Raw genomic sequence first — 18458 nt, 5'->3', positions numbered from 1 at the left:
TTGTTTCGGCCTATAGTTGTAAACGAATGACTAGGAGGTGGCCAATAGTTATTTTTCATATTATGATTGATATTTCATGTTTCTATGCTTACTTATTATATTGTGACACCCATCCAGACTGGAAACAGTTTCTAGAGAAATTAGTCATGGGATTGGTAAATGATCACATCGAGCGTAGGCAAACTCTTCCTCGGACAAATGCTTCACGGGAATTAGTACTACGAATACAGTCAGATGTTACCGAGACAACTAATACTTCAACTACTCTGAGTTCTAATAAAAGGAAAGTTGCAGTGTATGTCTATCTTCAAAAGATGTAAAATTCTCAAAAATCTTTAAATATTTTAAAAAATTCATATGTCCAAAACATTATGAAATTTTGTGCCCTTCGTGTTGCCAAGATAATAAGTAATAAACCAACGTATAATATAGTTGTTTAACGTGTTTTTATTCGTATTTAAAAAAATTGTTTTAAAAATTATTATATTTTGTATTTAATTCAAAACAATTACTCCATATTTTTGACATCGGGTCAGTATGACCCGAAGGCCTTAAGTGTACATTGTATTTGAAGAACCGAGGAAGGTTAAATAAATGTAATAAATATTTATTTTATTCATATAGTATATAAATTTCCCAGATACAATAAAATATTCTCAAATGACACATGTTATTTGATGTCAAAAAGTAAACGTGTAGTAATGGAAACGTCTGCTATACCATACGACATCCACTTCACAGATTAAAATGTTTTTCAATTATGATTCCTATATAGACTTGAAATAAGAGCTACAAAGCCCTGACCAGTGTCTATATTTATTTACGTTCCTCGCGACTCGAGCGCAGTACACACCCAAACTAGGTTAGAATCGCACGTGTCGGCTGACTCGATAATTATTTATCGATTTTAAAGTGACAGTGAATTAATCGTCATGGAGCCAGTGAATCTTATGGAATTAGATGGGAATAAGTTAAAAGAATTTCTCGCTTCTTTCGATCACGTGTTCTCGGATTGCGACGGTAAGTTGCGTCAGACGTGTACCGGTCGATACTGTTTGAACGTTGCTATGGGAATTAGGCTATGTTTGACTTACACAGTCATTACGTCATGTTAAGAGATAAGTAACCTCTGAAATTCGTATGAGCTAGTTTATATTTCTGATATACATTTGTCGAATTCCATTTAACGTTATCAGAACATGTGATTATTACTAATATTGCGGGCGATATGTTTTATTCAGTTTTGTTTTTCGTATCAGCTGATTGAGTTGTGACATTGACATGATCACAGTTAGGGTCAACAGATTAAATAATAAAAATAACATTCTTTATTTATTAAATATTTATGCAATCAATTGAAATATGTACGTATCATACAGAAAGAATTAAAATTGAATTCTTTCTCGTTCAACCTTAACCATAAATTCTTTATTACACTTTAATTTAAATTATATACCTAACACTTAATTTGACAAAAGAGAACCAGTAGTTTTTAATTTTTGTCAACTGGTAAAATATACTTAGTCCAAAAATGATAACTATTTAATTCCATATTTACTATCGTAAAAGGGGAAGTATTTTATAAATAAAATGAGATAATATCCCACTAATTAAAATCTTATAATTATTAACTAAATGATATTAGTCCTGCTTTAATGCTGCACAAGTTTGACAATTGAGTAATTCGACAAGCAATTATATGCTGTATAATTTTAATACCGTTAAAATAAATTCCATACAAAATGTTCAACGGGAAAAACGAAGGTATTCATAATTCCAATCAACTCAACAACAAAAAAAATGTTTTAATCGAGTATGACGCAATAGAAACATGAAACACAAACATTAGGAGGAAATTAACGTAGGAAACACACTCAATATGTGAGTCATGACCCTTTCATCGTGATGTAGCATTTTAGCAGGATAGTTCTGAGAATTTGTTTGGATGATATAAAATGTGTTGTACAGTTGTATACTTACTAGGACACGATAGAAAATAAATAATTAAGATATTATATCCTTACTATTATTACTGATACAAATGTTTACAATTAATATTTTATTTTATATTCGTGTCGTTGAAAACGTCGGAACTGTCGGAAATAGAACTTATTCGATCAGTAAGATAAATAATCGTAAATATTGATAGCAATCGTAATTACCTAAAACTCTTAAATATCATAAAGTTTTATCTAATGTATTATATTATATATGTTAATGTGATTTGATTATTTGATTTTAGGCGGTACATAAATTAATTCGAAAAAAAATATTGTGCAAATTAAACCATTCATTATAGACGACATTACTTACTTTCATCTAAATTAAAAGTAATCGAAATCTATCACAAATCCAATCAAAAACCAAATTAGACAATTACGTTATAAAAAGATATTAAATCAAAACAAAATTATATATCATGATATGTCAACTTTTCCTTTATATTAAAGAGAGAAAACATGTTAAACATCGGTAATATCGTCACTAGTTTATTATATATCATATTATCTGCGTCAGTCTTCATATGTTAATACATTTGTGCTTCTCACGCCTTTTCCATATATGTTCTAAGTATCTATTTTACTACGAATTAAAATTGAACGCAGCTCTAATTTGCACAAATTGCACATTTACACTTATACAACACAACACGATGATATTCTGTATAAATTAAATCAAAATTACTATTATAAGCCTTTTTTATTTTGTATATATAAATACTAGAATACGAGTGATAGATAATAATCTAAAATAGACAATAATCTAAATCTGCTATAAAGTGCTTCCTGATAATGTCCCACCGATAGACTACAACGTCTTCTTTTCTCTTTTAAGAGGGAGTTTTATAGATTATTTCACCTCGATGCTCCAATGTGGCATGGTGTCAAAAGCGCTGTTCCAATACGGCTTGCTGTCAAATTTATTCTTTCAGTGCTTACGTAGCAAACATTTCTTTAAAATTACAATTCATATTCCTTTATCAAGTATATATTAACAGAATAAATAAAACTCAAAAACAATTTCATACTACTTTTATTTAATAAAATACTTATTTGGGCAAATAAATTATTTGTATACAACTGTTTTTGTTAGAAATAAGAAAAATTAAATCACAGGAAGAGTAAATAATACGCAAAGTTATTATGTGATTTTGGAAGTATCGTATGCAATAATTAATTGCAAACTGCTTACAAAGCATTACAAGCAAAATTATATTTCCTGTATTTTCCTTTCATGTAATTTTCCTTGAAAATTATAAACAAAAATAGTCAATTGAATGTGAATTTTCCTTAATTTTCTATTCAGTCCTGTACTTAAGTCGGTTTCATATTAGGTTCATCTTGTTAATACTTAGTTATGACGTCATCGTCATACAAATTCCAAGGTCGTGACGTCATCTGTACTATATGAATATTTTTAAAATCATTTCCCTTCTCAGGTGTCGTATGGGCTAAAACCCCATTACCAGGCGTGGGCAAGTTCTTCGAACTGATGCAACGGCTTGGAAAAACAGTGCACTTTGTGTCAAACAATAGTTTACGAACAAAAGAAAATTATGAATCGCTATTCCAAGCGGCTGGTATTAAGAGTGGATTTGTAAGTATTTAAACAACGGAATAATTACTGCATTACTTTTTTTCCTGTTAAATAAGCCTGTGTAACAACATTCAAATCTGACATCATAAAATAATTTAGTTCATTCAAAATACTAAAAATTGGTTTGAAAGAGAAGGAAGTATCTAATGTAACTAAAACAGAAAAAAATCAATAATAATTATCTATAATAGAACCTGTAATACAGTCGAGAGAAGATTACGAGCAGCTATTAATTAATAAAATTGAACATAATAGTTAGAGGCGGCAAATAGAATAAAAAAATTATGACTATTGCAATCCAGCATATATTCCTCTGATATAAGAACTATATGTACATGAACTATATGGCCGCGTGATATACATCCGACTCTCTACATTGGTATTGTAAAAATATAACAAATTTGGCTTAATACTCACTTACGAACCTTTAAACTGATCATAATTCCTTACGCACGTAATTAGATAGGTAACAGGATAAGACGAATTACCAAAACTGATCTATGTATTATATGATGTCGTTAATTTATTTATATTACAAAAGTATGATGTCGACGTGAACCGACTATACAGAACATATTATGCAACACATCCAATGAAATCCGTCACTCTCATAATCGTCGTCCGATGTGTTGTCAAGTCCAACGCAGAATCAACATTATGTGTTTTTCAAGACACTGGGATTTATTAATTTTCCTGTGACCCAATCTGGGCTTTTAAAACAAAACTTCGAGATATCCTTTTATCACCATTAGACTAACGAGGCCCTCAACAAATCATAATATAATCTGCCTACAAAATATAATATAGCATATAATCAAAATCCTAAAAAAATATATTACTCATAATTTCAATCTTATTTTCAATACGCTTCATATAATGCCCCAAATAAGGCTTAGGTTTTGATTGATCAGTCAAATATAGAAGCTTTTGTGTCAAAAGAAAGAATGTAATAGTATATACATTATATTAATATTTGTGGGCCCTTTGTGATAGCTGATTGCCTATTTTATTATCACAACTAATCTTTGTTCGAACAAATACGGTTACATATATTTGACCACAGATATAGAATATGCTAGAGGCTACATGTTCATTAGATATGAAAAAAGGCAGCATGTCATTTTTTTTTATTTACGATGACGTCACACCAGCAAATTAATTTTTGAGCGACAAATGCAAAGATAATTATAAGAATGCAATTAGCAATGTTTATTTTATCTAATTAACATACGCGAAAACGTCAGTCTTGACTTGTCTTCAAATTATATAATATGTAAAATATAATGATAATATAAGCATTTATTCACAAACTATGGAAATACAATAGTATATTTTAATACATCTCCGAATACGCCGTCTGCCAGCTGCCAACTGCTTCCATTTGTTTCCTTCGACTTTATCAGCGTGAAATTAGAATTTTGTTATAGAAAGATTTTATCGAAATATTAATTCATATTCTAAAGAGGGAAGCGTCTTTGTGTTCCTTTTGTACGATGAACTTTCACGTTATCACCTTTTATTCATATTCCTGACATACCAGTCATAATAACAATAATAAATAAAAATATTCTTCACTTAAGTAGATACTACCGAGAAGAGTCGGCAATAAATTAAGTTGTAACTCTTTTCAGTACTTTAATTTCAGTTATTCAGTAAAGTACATTTAATTTTTTAATAATCCTGCCTAGAAGTCAATACATTGTAAGTCCAAGTTCCATGATTTAAAATGTAAAACAGTAGGTTTGATGAAAGTAAATATTTTTTAAGACTGATAAGATAGGTTCATGTTTTTATTTTCAAAATTTAGAAGGACCCGGATGGGTTATATCATAATTATATCACTTAAATCAGGGCTGTAAATATTTAAATACCCAAATGCTCGATTTAGTCTTACTGGTATATAAATCCCGGGCAAATCTCACCTCTAGAGTCCGATATTTTTTGCGGAGACAAAGCATCAGAGGTCTGTTCAGCACGACGTCTCGTCCCACACTGATTTATCAGGCGATAGACCATTAATTCAATCGCGATTTATGCGAATCAATTACGTTAAAAACATAATATGAAAAATATATTGGAAAAATAATCCGAAGATATCCTGTTTGTTGAATATGCCGATATCAATAAAAAAACACGTGAACAGCTGTGGAGCAAAACACGAATAATTACATAAATGAAAAGCTTTGTTTATCTATTTCTACTCCTCGTAATTGCTTTTAATTTTTTGCAAAACAAAGAGACAATTCTTTACATTTATTAAATTTACTTTTTTTTAAACTTATACTTTGTGGTAGGGCTTTATGCAAGCCGGCCTGGGTAGGTAACACCCACTCATCAGATATTCTACCGCTACACAACACTAAGCAGTATTGTTGTATTCCGTTTTGAAGTGTGAGTGAGCCTGTGTATCTACAGGCACAGGGGTCATAACATCTTAGTTCCCCTGGTTGGTGGCACATTGACGATGTAAGGAACAGTCAATATTTCTTACAGCGTCATTGTGTATGAGTGATGGTGACCACTTACCATCAGGTGGCCCATATGTTCGTCCGGTCACTTTTCGTATACTCAAAATTGGGTTAATATACTGCCTTCATTCAACATAACATTATGTGTATGTTGTTATGAATGAAGGGTTATATTACATAGTACATTACAAAATAACTTGCCGTCGCTAATAGATAGAAATAATGCTACCCATGAGGCGCTCTGAGTAAATTATAAAAGTAATTTGAACTGGAACTTATTTAGCTCCCACTTAGTTCACCCCAGCTAAGCTAGGTTGCCTTAATTATAATGTTTATTGTATTACCTTAATTCGTACCGCATTTGCGTATTTATAACAAACAACTTTATATGAATGTATTTTGTTAAACGACTAATTTTAACAAATTAATTTTATAATAGTTTATTCGTAAAGTGCATGATCACAAAGTATACTCGTATAAAACAAAGCTTACCGCTGTATGTCTCTATGTTTGCTTTAAAATTATGCAACGGATTTTGATTATGCGGTTTTTTAAAAATAGTGTCATTCCAGAAGAAGGTTTTTGTACATAATACATGCACAGTATAGTAAAGAAACACTGATAATTTTTGAAGTTTCTAATGTGATGTCGTAAATAAACAAATGATGTAGTATATTTAGTATCATTATTGCACCCGTGCAAAGCCAGGCGGGTCGCTAGTAATATTAAAGCGAGTATGCAACTGAGACGGAACGAGGTCGATAAACGCACTGCGTTTTTCACAATGCCCAAAATGAAATGTTCTTCAGCGTGCGTGGCTCGCATACATCCGAGCGTAATGTAGTATTGTTCGTGCCAAGCTATGTAGACATAGCCTTAGTCTGTTATATAATACAAGCTTTATTTAATTCGAATTTTAATTTAAAATGAAAGTTATGTATTCGTATTACATTGTAAGATGATCGTAGAGAGTACATTATCTTGCCCCCAAGTAGCTTGATAGCATTTAGACTTCATCGTAAGCCGAGTCCATTGAGGCGACTCTACTTCGAGAGTTTGTTACTTTTATACTCGCCCTTATATACACTTTCTTATCACACACTGTTTGAGTTGTTTTTATAAAGGGTCTATTCGATTATTCATGTTTAGTTCAATCATTTGAAGCGATTTGTATACACAGCCCTTTCTTGAATATTTATAGTAATGATTTGACATACATAATATTATCCTACGAAATATAAAAGGCAAATTCGTTATATTTAACTTGTCACAATCTGAAACAAATATTGCGCAGGACCAACATCTTAATACGCTTCCTGAGACACAGGTGTGTTAACACCGCCAATTTCCACACTCTAAATCTTTTTATCAAAATTTTTAATTAGCTCATCCTGGAGTTTTGTACATTTTAATAACGAGTTAGTGAAACTTGCGAAACATATATTCTCGACGTATGTTACTCAGTTCACTGCACAAATATGCATTTTATTTATATTATTAGGTGTACGAAGTAAATAATTAATTGTATTATTTCACTTATAAAACATTGTTACGTTGCTGATCTTGGGCAAGCTGCCAGACAACAATTCGATTTTAATAAAAATTCCTGTTTCGTACATTTATACTTGTATGCAGAGTTAATTTTGGTAATAAACATCTTATATAAACATATAGTTGGTATAGTTACAAAAATACGATGGCGTTAAAATTCAATGATAATAAAATAATATGAAAATAATGATACTAAAATATTTTATTTAATATATGAATATTTTTGTTTTAGCTTTAATTTTTTTTTATAACACAGATTATTATTTTTTTTAGGATAATCTCACAGTCCCTTCGTCAGCGATATGCGAGTATTTGAAATCAGTCAATTTCAATAAAACCGTGTATTGTGTAACATGCCCAGAGACCATCTCAGTGCTGGAGTCACATGGCTTTAAGTGCAAAGAAGGGGTAAGTCGTTATTATTTAAATTAATTACAACAAACAATTATAAATATTTTAAATTAAGATGGTTATTTTTATTATGTGTTCCGTTTGACGTCCGGAGTCCATTATGAGAGTACATCGTCTGATTTCCGCTGCAGGTCGCTAAATTTCATGACTTCCGTTTCCTACTCACGCCTACGGCGCCCCCTATACCCCTTTCTGGAACTAAACTGACAAGCAAATACACGCCGCCAAATTTGTTGCGTCGTTTTTCCAAACGAGCAGTCGTTAAAAGTTAAATAATTATAATCAACTTTCGAGATTTAAAGTAGAAAGTTATTTTAAAACAAGTGTTGTTTGTCTTCCGTTTCTTGAAAAATCAAAATAAAAAGTTAAGTGTAAGTGTAGAGGGTAGTTCGAATTCTTCGGATATTTCATCGGATTCGTCGGAAAATGAATACGACGGACCACCAAGGGAGCGTCACAAGCGTGACTGATCGCGGGATCTGAATAGGAGGTTTGACTTATTGTCACAACAATTGGTGAGTCTTGTAAATAATATTTTAACTTAGAATTATACTAATTGTAAACCGGCGATACCACCCTCATTCTTCTATGCGCCAAATTATAAGACTAACATGTCTAATCTAGCTTCAACTTATATTCAAAGTTCGGCATATACTGGCAAAAAATTTTTACGTGTGCCAGAAATAGAGGCGGGTAGTTTTGAATATTTGAGCGTTACTGTAAAAGAATCTTCTGTACCGAAAGCAATTCACTCACGTGATGACAAAATTTCCTGTTTTTATTGACTTAAGAGTGAATGAAGAACTTCGACGTCTGGAGGACTACTTTAGTCCATTACGTTGGTTCCAGATGGAACGGAGGTGTTGCTCCGTTAACTAATGCCTTTTTGGCACAAAACGAATACGTTAATACTGCCTTACAAAGCCTCGTTGACTGGTCAAATTCATCGGACGTTCAGTTTAACTTATCGATTATTATTGAAAAATTGAAACAAACTTTTTAATAATTATTCTGGTTATAAGACAATTTCTCCCTATATTCTTCAATTCATTTGCGGTAAACGTGTCGAGGTTTTTGAATTACTCCGTAGGGACCGCTTAAAGTAATTAAAGGATAAATTTAGAGAAAATACCCCCTTCTTGTGATTATATGTTTAACGCGAGTCTATTAACAGCATTTATACAAAAATATAGGTGGTATATATAAACTACAAAATCGGGTACCATCTGCTACTCGCACACGGACCATAACCTGAACCGTCGCCTTCTACTACCAATACAAAGCCATTTCGAGCTAGGGCAAATTCCAATAAAATTAAGCAAACCGAAAACAGAGATTCTGAGCAATTCCATCCAAATAACTCCTCAGCATATTTGTTGAGGGGGAGGGGACATAAAAATGCACCTAACGTAATATTAAAATTAATAAGAGGTGGTAAAATTAAACATTAAAAACAGTAACAGGAATCACATTCAACTAAACATCTCCATTGGTTCTTCCGACATTGGATGTATAAAAATCGAAGTCTAACATCACATTTAACGTGAATCGAAATGCAGAATTTAATTCAATTAAGTTTAGAACCCGCTCCCCTGACGCAGTCTTTCATATCTCCATTTTCTATAATTCCCAAGACCAATCAAGGCGGTTGAATCACTACATGTAACCGAGACATTTTCATCTTTTCCACCATCAACAAGTCCCCGATTGCTTACAACATGGGGATTGGATGGTCAAACTGGATTTAAGCCAGGCTTATTCATCTTCCGATAAAAGAACAGCACAGGAGGTTTCTCCGGATCAGTTCTCAGGGTCGTCCCCTTAGATGATTTGTCTGTCATTCGGATTAGCTGCACCGCGTATCGCGGATTTTTGCTTCAGTAACACACTGGACGCCCGAAATACTTCGCAGGAACGGCCTTCGACTAATGGTCTATTCAGATTATTATGTACTTGTACACCAGGACCTCTGTCCTGGTGTACTCTCATAACATCTCTATGTTTTGAGAGTTCAAGTAAAGATGGCTATACGTTTTTGAGCAGCCTAGATTGGTGGATCAATTGAAGATTCAATTATGACACCAGCGAGATTAATAAACTTTCTAGGAATTGTATGGGATACAAAATCCAACACCAAGTCCCTGCCCTTAGAAAAATACAGAAAATTTGTCAGAATTTGCGCGTGCAGCTTGCGACCGGCAGTTGGAACCTAATGCAGGCGCAACGCCTCGTAGGATATCTCAACTTTGCAACCTTCATCACCCACCGGGGAAGGTTGCATTGCCGAGTCCTGCAGTATCACACCAACAAGCTATCCTCGGGTATCCTAGCTTATCAAAGCAGTATCCGGACGAGGTACGTACAGAGCTGGACTGGAGGTTAGAGCACATCAGTCAGAGGACACCCATTCATCCTCAGAGAATGGCCACGAACCACGTCATCACTGACGCGTTGGACATTCAATGAGGAGCCCTTATAAGCAACGAAATGATAAAAGGGTCATGGGAACACCACCAGACCGAATGGCACTGCAATTTGAAGGAGATGTACGCAGTGAGAGCAGCCATATCCTCCAGAACAACTTCGCTCCAAGACTCGAGAATAATTCTTCAGTGCGATAACAGAACAGTTGTTTTCTATAAAAAGAACGAGGGAGGAAGCTGGTCACGACAATTGCTAGATCTGACTCAAAATCGGATGGCTCTAGTGGACCACTTCAATGTTGTACTTCTCCCTCACCACCTACCGGTACTGTACAACACTGAAGCCGACCACCTCAATGTTGTACTTCTCCCTCACCACCTACCGGGACTGTACAACACCGAAGCTGACCACTTCTCGCGAAATCACGCCGGCTCCGAGTGGCATCTCACAGAAGAAGCAACCACGAGGCTGTTCAATCTGTGGGAAACACCAGACAGTTATATTCGCGTTGCGGACAGCACACGTAGTAACAAACTATGTTACTCTAGACTTGCTAGACGCAAACGCCTGTTTTTAAGACGTCTTCAGCAGATCCTGGCACGATCGACTGGCATGGTTGCTTCCACCGTCCAATCTGATACCCAGGGTGCTAGGCCACCTCAACTCAGCATCAGGTCAGTACAAAATAGTGGCACCCAAGTGGAAGAAGCCTTTTTGGCCTCGACCTTTAAAATTCAGAGATCTGAGCAACAGTCTGGCGGACACATTGACAATGATACTGCCTGCTTAAGTCAGCAGTCTACGCTTGGAAGCTTGTCTTATCTCTGGTGAGACGCGCTGAAGGAGACATCGCAGGAGAAAAAGCTTGACGACCTCCGTGGTCGAGTGGTGTGTTCACCGGTTTTCATGGGTGCGCCGCTCCGGGTTCGATTCCCGGTCGAGTCGATGTAGATTACCATTGGTTTTCTGTGTTGTCTTGGGTCGGGGTGTTTGTGGTGCCGTCGTTACTCTTGATTTTCCATAACACAAGTGCTTAGCGGCTTACATTGGGATCAGAGTAATGTATTTGATGTTGTCTCATATTTATTATTTATTAAAATAGAGAGTCTTCGATAAGGACATGCGCCCCTAACTGAAAAAGTGTCAGGGAAATAGCATTATCTCTCGTATACATGAACCAGCAAATGGAGCTAGATACTTCGATTACCTGTATTTATCTGTCATCGAACCATTCTAATTTATAAATCAGTTATAGGATCCGTTTGTGAAACTATAATTGATATAAAAATAGTGTCAAGCCCAATAGTGAAATTCAAATCTATTTTCCTGGCAAATACCTTCACCTCCTTAATTACCTATATAGGGTGCAAGAATTTTAATTTCGCTATTTAAAGCATTATAATACAGATTGTATAGTGTGTTATATCAAATATCCAGACACATGTCACTATTTTGCTGTTAGCTTCGGGCCGCAGAGTACATGACCTTACTCTTTTACGTGTTGAAAGTGTCCATTTTATAGATAATGTACTTTACATTACCTTGCGTCCCATATTTGGATCGAAAACCGATTCATCTTCATATCAACAATTAAGTTGGACTTTCGTGGCTGCTCCTGACCGAAACATCGATGCAGTATACTGGCTATGTTCTCTAGTGCACGTGACACGGCAAATCAGAGGGAATATAAAAAATCTATTTTTAACAACCTGAGGCCTTACTAGACCAGCTGCTGCAGCGATGATCGTGGTTGGATAAAAGGTCTTTAAGCTGATTCTGGTATTCAAACATCAGCTGGAAGTTTTAGAGCAGCAATGTCATCTTTAAATTGGGTAGAAAATTACCACATTAATGACATATTAGGTAAAGGTAACTAACTGGCAACATGAGCTTTCATTTAAGAAGTTCTATCAAAAACATATTATTAATACATCAAATGCAGAGATAACTACTAAAAAATCTCTTGCTCATTATTTGATTTATGTTTATTTGAATTCATTAGTTAAAGTTATATGATTTTCTTTAATGAATTTAAATTATTTACTTAATGCCATATTTCAATTAAATAATAATTAATCACATTGTTGCGTTTTAAATAATATTTTATTACAAATACAAGCCACCAGGAGATAACAAACAAGTCTCTCATAATGGACTTCGGACGTCAAACGGAACACATAATATAAAAATTTTACCTTCCAATAAAATTTGTATTATGTTTCCTAAGACGTCCGAAGTCCAGGAAAGGTCTTCCTGGGGCTACATCCATCCATTATGAGCCAAACAATGACAAATTTGGCGGCGTGTATTTGCTTGTCAGTTTAGTTCCAGAAAGGGGTATAGGGGGCGCCGTAGGCGTGAGTAGGAAACGGAAGTCATGAAATTTAGCGACCTGCAGCGGAAATCAGACGATGTACTCTCATAATGGACTTCGGACGTCTTAGGAAACATAATACAAATTTTATTGGAAGGTAAAATTTTTATATTATTACAAATAATAACTGCGGGATATTTACCACATACGAGAAAGGAGGTAGTCGTAGGTAGACATAGAGGAGTAGTAGTGAATGGTGGTGGAGTAGTAGTTGCCCTTTCTTGTTGGGAACAAACATGATATAGTATTGTTTGCTGATGACACCTCCTTAGTTTTTAAAATTAATAGAAAACAGGTACAGTACGACGACGTAAACAATGCTATAGCTGATATAGTACATTGGTTTAGCGTAAATAATCTTAAACTAAATAATAATAAAACTAAAATTGTGAAATTTAGTACGCCAAATGTACAAAATGTAAAAGCCGATGTACTCATCAATGGGGAATCGATGAATCCAATTGATTCTGCTGAGTTTCTTGGCCTTACTGTTGATGCCAAGTTGCAATGGGGCCCCCATATTGACGGATTGGCGAGTAGACTGAGTTCTGCGGCATTCGCGGTCAAAAAAATTAGATTATGTACCGATGTTGATACGGCTCGCTTAGTATATTTCAGCTACTTTCATAGTATAATGTCATACGGTATTGTGCTGTGGGGCAATGCAGCCGCTATCCATACCATATTTGTGCTACAGAAGAGGGCTATTCGCGCAATCTACAACCTAGGAGCTAAAGAATCGTTAAGGAATAAATTTAAAGAAATCAAGATATTGACTGTTGCTTCTCAATATATATTCTCTAATGTTATGTATGTACGAAAAAATATTAATGATTTCATGAGAAAATGTGATACTCATAACATTGGTACAAGGAACAAACACAAACTTGTTACTCCTGTTACTCGACTGCGTAGAGTCAGTAACTCCTTTGTGGGTCAATGTATACGGTTTTACAACAGGATCCCAGAAAGCGTTCAAAATGCCTCTGTTGCCAAATTTAAAAAAATTATTAAGGAACGCTTGTGTGCAAAAGGTACATTATACAATTAATGAGTTTATGATCGATAGCACACCTTGGGAATGATACGATCGCCTCCTGGCTATTTCATCTCATATTAAATTGTTTATTTATATAATACATAAGACAAACAAAAAAAAAAAACCCGCTGAGTTTCTTTCGCCGGTTCTTCTCAGGTCAGGGTATTTTCTTTCCGAACCGGTGGTAGTGTTTCAATTGACCATCAATAAGAAAGTGTAATGCTTCTATATTGAATAAAGATATTTGAGTTTGAGTTACACTACTAACATTATCAACATATACCCGCAAACTTCAGTCTCGTGAACAAGACATTCGTAGATAAAATGTCGAAATATCGAGCTCCACAGAACAAAAATAAAAAACATGGTAAATATATATTAATAATTGTAATAATAAACAATAATAAAAAATATAAAAAAGATACTTAAGATCAAAGATTTTTAGTAGATAATATGAAACATATAATTTTGTTTTTAATATTTTTATTATTCACAAATATTTCATTCATAAAAAATACAACCATGTTAGTGCACAACAATAGATCTTTAATGTTTATAACTTAGGTTTTTTTATTATAAAAAATCTATGACGTGTAGAACTGCATAATTATTTAATTTAAATTAAGAATCAGGCAATTATATCAAAGTTGAATACTACGTAAACCGAATTGTAAACATCAATAATTCCCACATGGTAATTGAATACTTAACCTAATTGGCGAATCGCCTTGAGCGCTCCAGGGGCGCGAATAATTTTAAATTCAAAATCTGCTTACATTCATTACAATATACCCTACATTGTCTATCATAGCAACTATTTGCCTCAATTAGAATGTTTCTGAAAGGTATCGATTGAATTGAATTTTGCTATACCTATTGTTATCATGGACGGTGAAAATTGTATAAGGCGATGTTAATTGCAAATTAATGTCAGTTATCAGCTGACTATAATGAGAAGGTTATCGATTCTTTATTTATGGTTATGTTTCGTAATATTATCCGAATGGACATTTCACCTTCATTGTAAAAAGTATTTTGATATGTATAGTTTGAGAAGTAATATCGATAACATTTGTTAATTTTAGTATAAAATGCAAGTGAAAATATATGGCTATTATTATTTTTTGTGACTACGATAAATTATCTGGCAATTATGTAAGATTATACTTTTTATGTTGGGGCTTTTAGTAGTTTCTAGTAAAGGCTCATGAACAATAGAAGTCAAAAACTGTGTTGTACTTGATTATAATTTTTTTATTCAAGTAGGCTCATAAGCTCTTTTAAATCATCAACAGTGTTGCATTTAATTTAAAGATACCGCCGACTATTTAAGTAGAAAAGAAACTTTGTAGTTATTCTTTTTCACCATATAAATTACTCTTATTGTTTATGTCAGTAAAGGACAATTATTTTTTTATACATCCTGCCAGTAAATACTCAGTCCACGCTTTTTATCTTTAATAGAATCTTGCATTGAGTAACATGCCTTATTTATCTTTTTTTTTGTATATGAGCTTTAATTTTTTTAATAGATGTTAAAAATAGCCTTAAAATGTTGTTGTAGAAACGAACATTGTCGCCCAGAAAGGATGTATTAACTCCGCGATTGTATTCAATGTGTGGATGTATGTGTGTGAATTTGTCTTATATAACTATATGAAACAGAAAATTTAACATGAAAATGAAATACATTTTGTACATATCACCTCTATCTACACTATCGATATAGTTCGCAGTAAACGTTGTTCAATATTGCCTGAACATAAGCTGATAAGACCGAAGTAGTTGTTCCTTACGGTCCATAGTTGTGCGACTCATTACATTTTTAACTATATATTATATATACTATGTATATATTATTTACTTATAACGTAAATACTGAATGTTATTCAAGACATTTTTTTAATGAGGTTCCATATTTAACCAAATATGGTAGTCAAATTCTGAATTAAATATTACTTCAAATCCAAATTTAACATAATTTTTTTATACGTGTATATTGTATATATAAGTGATCCTCATTATAAGTAAAATGAATTATGTAAGCTATTGCTATTAAATATTTATTACATGTATAATGTTATGTATTACAGCCCGAGGTCGGTAATTATTATTACGGGGACTATATAGAATACTTAACCGATGATGAAGAGATAGGTGCTGTTGTCTTCGATAGCGACTTTAAGGTGAACCTGCCAAAGATGTACAAGGCTCTTACTTACCTCAAGAGGCCAGAAGTACTCTTTGTTAATGGAGCGACTGACAGATACGTACCTTTGAAGCCGGGGTCCTTAGCTCTAGGTATGGAATCTTCACTCTGAATATCCAGGGGTTCATTATGAAAAAAAAAAAATTGACATAAATTTTTCATATAAAATTCTGCAAGGGTTTGCTTTTTATGATGTATAAGCTCTCGTTATTAAAGATATTCTTTTTATTATGATTTTAATACACGAATAATTACTCACTCATATCGCTCGTATTTTTTAAACAGGTACAGGGATATTTAGCGATATTGTAAGCGAAGAGTCGAAACGGCAACCAATATTGCTCGGTAAGCCGGGGAAGGCGTTCGGCGAATTTGCTATGAAACGAGCTGGCGTAACTGATCCAAGCCGAGTTCTATTCATCGGTGATATGTAAGTAGGATTTGTCAAACAAAACCATATAATACACATACATATATATATATATATATATATGTGGGTGTGTGTGTGTGTGTGTGTGCGTGTGTGTGTGTGTGTGTGTTGCTGTTACTATATTTTTAGCGTTTTAACTAATAACCCCCTAACTTGTGACAAATTGGTAATTTTATCACTAGAATCATCTTAATCACACTTAAACTTACTAATAGTGTTTTAAAGTAATTATGTATAGTACGACACAAATTAGATGTAGCATCGGAGAACGCAATAGAATGAAAATAATACTGAATACTGCCGATTTACACAACCAATAGAAATAGCTCGTTATCGCGCCAATCGACGCTATTCGTCGCTTTAGATTCTCGCGTCAGAGTAAGCAAGTGCATGTAAATTGACGTGTTAAATTGACGAATATATTATGTCATATGATATTACAAGTTATTACGTTTGAGCAAAGATCATACTCGCATGAGAAATAAATATTGCTAATTTGGGATATCGTACTCAATTCGGATATGATCGGTTTTACGAATTTCGCCGATGCTACATCTAACTTGTGTCGTACTATAATTCGTTATAAAAATCGTAACCAAAATAAAGTAATAAATAACTCTTATCAATATTATTTATGAATACATAAATACTCCTTCCAAGAAATTAATAGCAATCTTATCGACGAGAAATTAATATTATTTGCATTTAAGGTGATAATCTTCAATAAGTCAATAAAATGTTCAGGTTTTAATTAAATATTTTCATGTCTTATTTACAGGATAGACCAAGATGTAGGTTTGGGTAGGGCTTCGGGTTTCAAGACTCTACTGGTATTAACCAACAAAACAAAAGAGGAAATGATGTCTCACGAATCACTCAAACCGGACTATTATGCAGACTCCTTAGGAAGCTTAGTACCCATATTGTCTTAAGTGTCTTAATACCTAGTTCCTGTTAAAGCTGAAGAAACATTTCATACAATTAATGATGTATGTTTTCCTTAAAAGTGTACTATTTCAATTTTTGCACATAATAAGAAATAGCCACAATGTATTTAATAATTGTAATTTAACGTTGTAGTTTTTAAAACTATTTTTGTTGTATAATTGTTAGTTATAATGTACCTGAGCATTTGTGTCGTATTTATTTATATTTTCAGAACGCGCTTAATGTTTATTTAAACATACAATAATTCTTAATATAATATATCGCTATTCTAGCAATCTAAATGATTAATAATATTACTTTTGTACGTATATTTTTTTTAATATGTAATTACAAACCATGTAGTAGTAAATAGTAGTTTGGTACTTTATAATTTTTTGTAACATATGTATTGTTAGGCCTTCTGAATAAACACAAAACTACTCACAAATTATACCTCCTTATCAGCACTGGTTGTGTCAGAATAAAAGATGTTTATAAATAAATACACTCGAGACTTCTTAATGCTTCATAATTATTTTAATTAAATGCTTATTACCTTATTTTATATCTTTGTAATGAAGATTGTACTACTCTAATTGTTTAATATCTTTGTGTAAGCCTTAATAAAAAATAATGCGAAATGCATTCTTTCATTTAATAATTTCTTAATTTCTGTATATTTATTTATTTTTTAGTCCTGAATAATATAAAGCAACTCACATCAATTATAACAATCCATCAATACAACAATCATAACTTAATTATTTTTGGTAATTCGGCGTTCAACATTTAGTTTCGTATCGATTCACATTTTCTGTGATTATATATCCAAATTAATTAATGTTTTAATTAAAAAAAAACCTACTTACATGAACATGTTGTGACGTAAGCAATACAGCTTAGCCACGACGCAAAAAGGATTTATGTTTTGTAAGTTTATGAAAATATGAAATAAATTTTACGACTTTTGGATACATCGGGAAAGTTCAACACTGTAATATGATAGCAGATAAATGTAATTGACAGAA

General features: G+C 33.2%; 1 protein-coding gene across 1 annotated transcript; it reads left to right on the top strand.

Moving 5' to 3' along the window:
- Nucleotides 1-832: 832 nt before the first annotated feature.
- LOC124543564 (phosphoglycolate phosphatase 2-like) lies at nt 833-18071 on the top strand. Its single transcript, XM_047121800.1, has 6 exons — nt 833-1020; nt 3440-3597; nt 7890-8024; nt 15958-16165; nt 16359-16503; nt 17282-18071. Exons 1-6 carry the CDS (start codon nt 933-935, stop codon nt 17433-17435), a joined length of 888 nt encoding a protein of 295 aa, XP_046977756.1. The 5' UTR covers nt 833-932; the 3' UTR covers nt 17436-18071.
- Nucleotides 18072-18458: the final 387 nt, after the last annotated feature.

Source organism: Vanessa cardui, chromosome 3 (genome assembly GCF_905220365.1).
Source record: "Vanessa cardui chromosome 3, ilVanCard2.1, whole genome shotgun sequence".
Classification (NCBI taxonomy): Eukaryota; Metazoa; Arthropoda; class Insecta; order Lepidoptera; family Nymphalidae; genus Vanessa; species Vanessa cardui.
The sequence above is the reverse complement of the archived record's forward strand: the minus strand, read 5'-3'. Positions and strand labels throughout refer to the sequence as shown.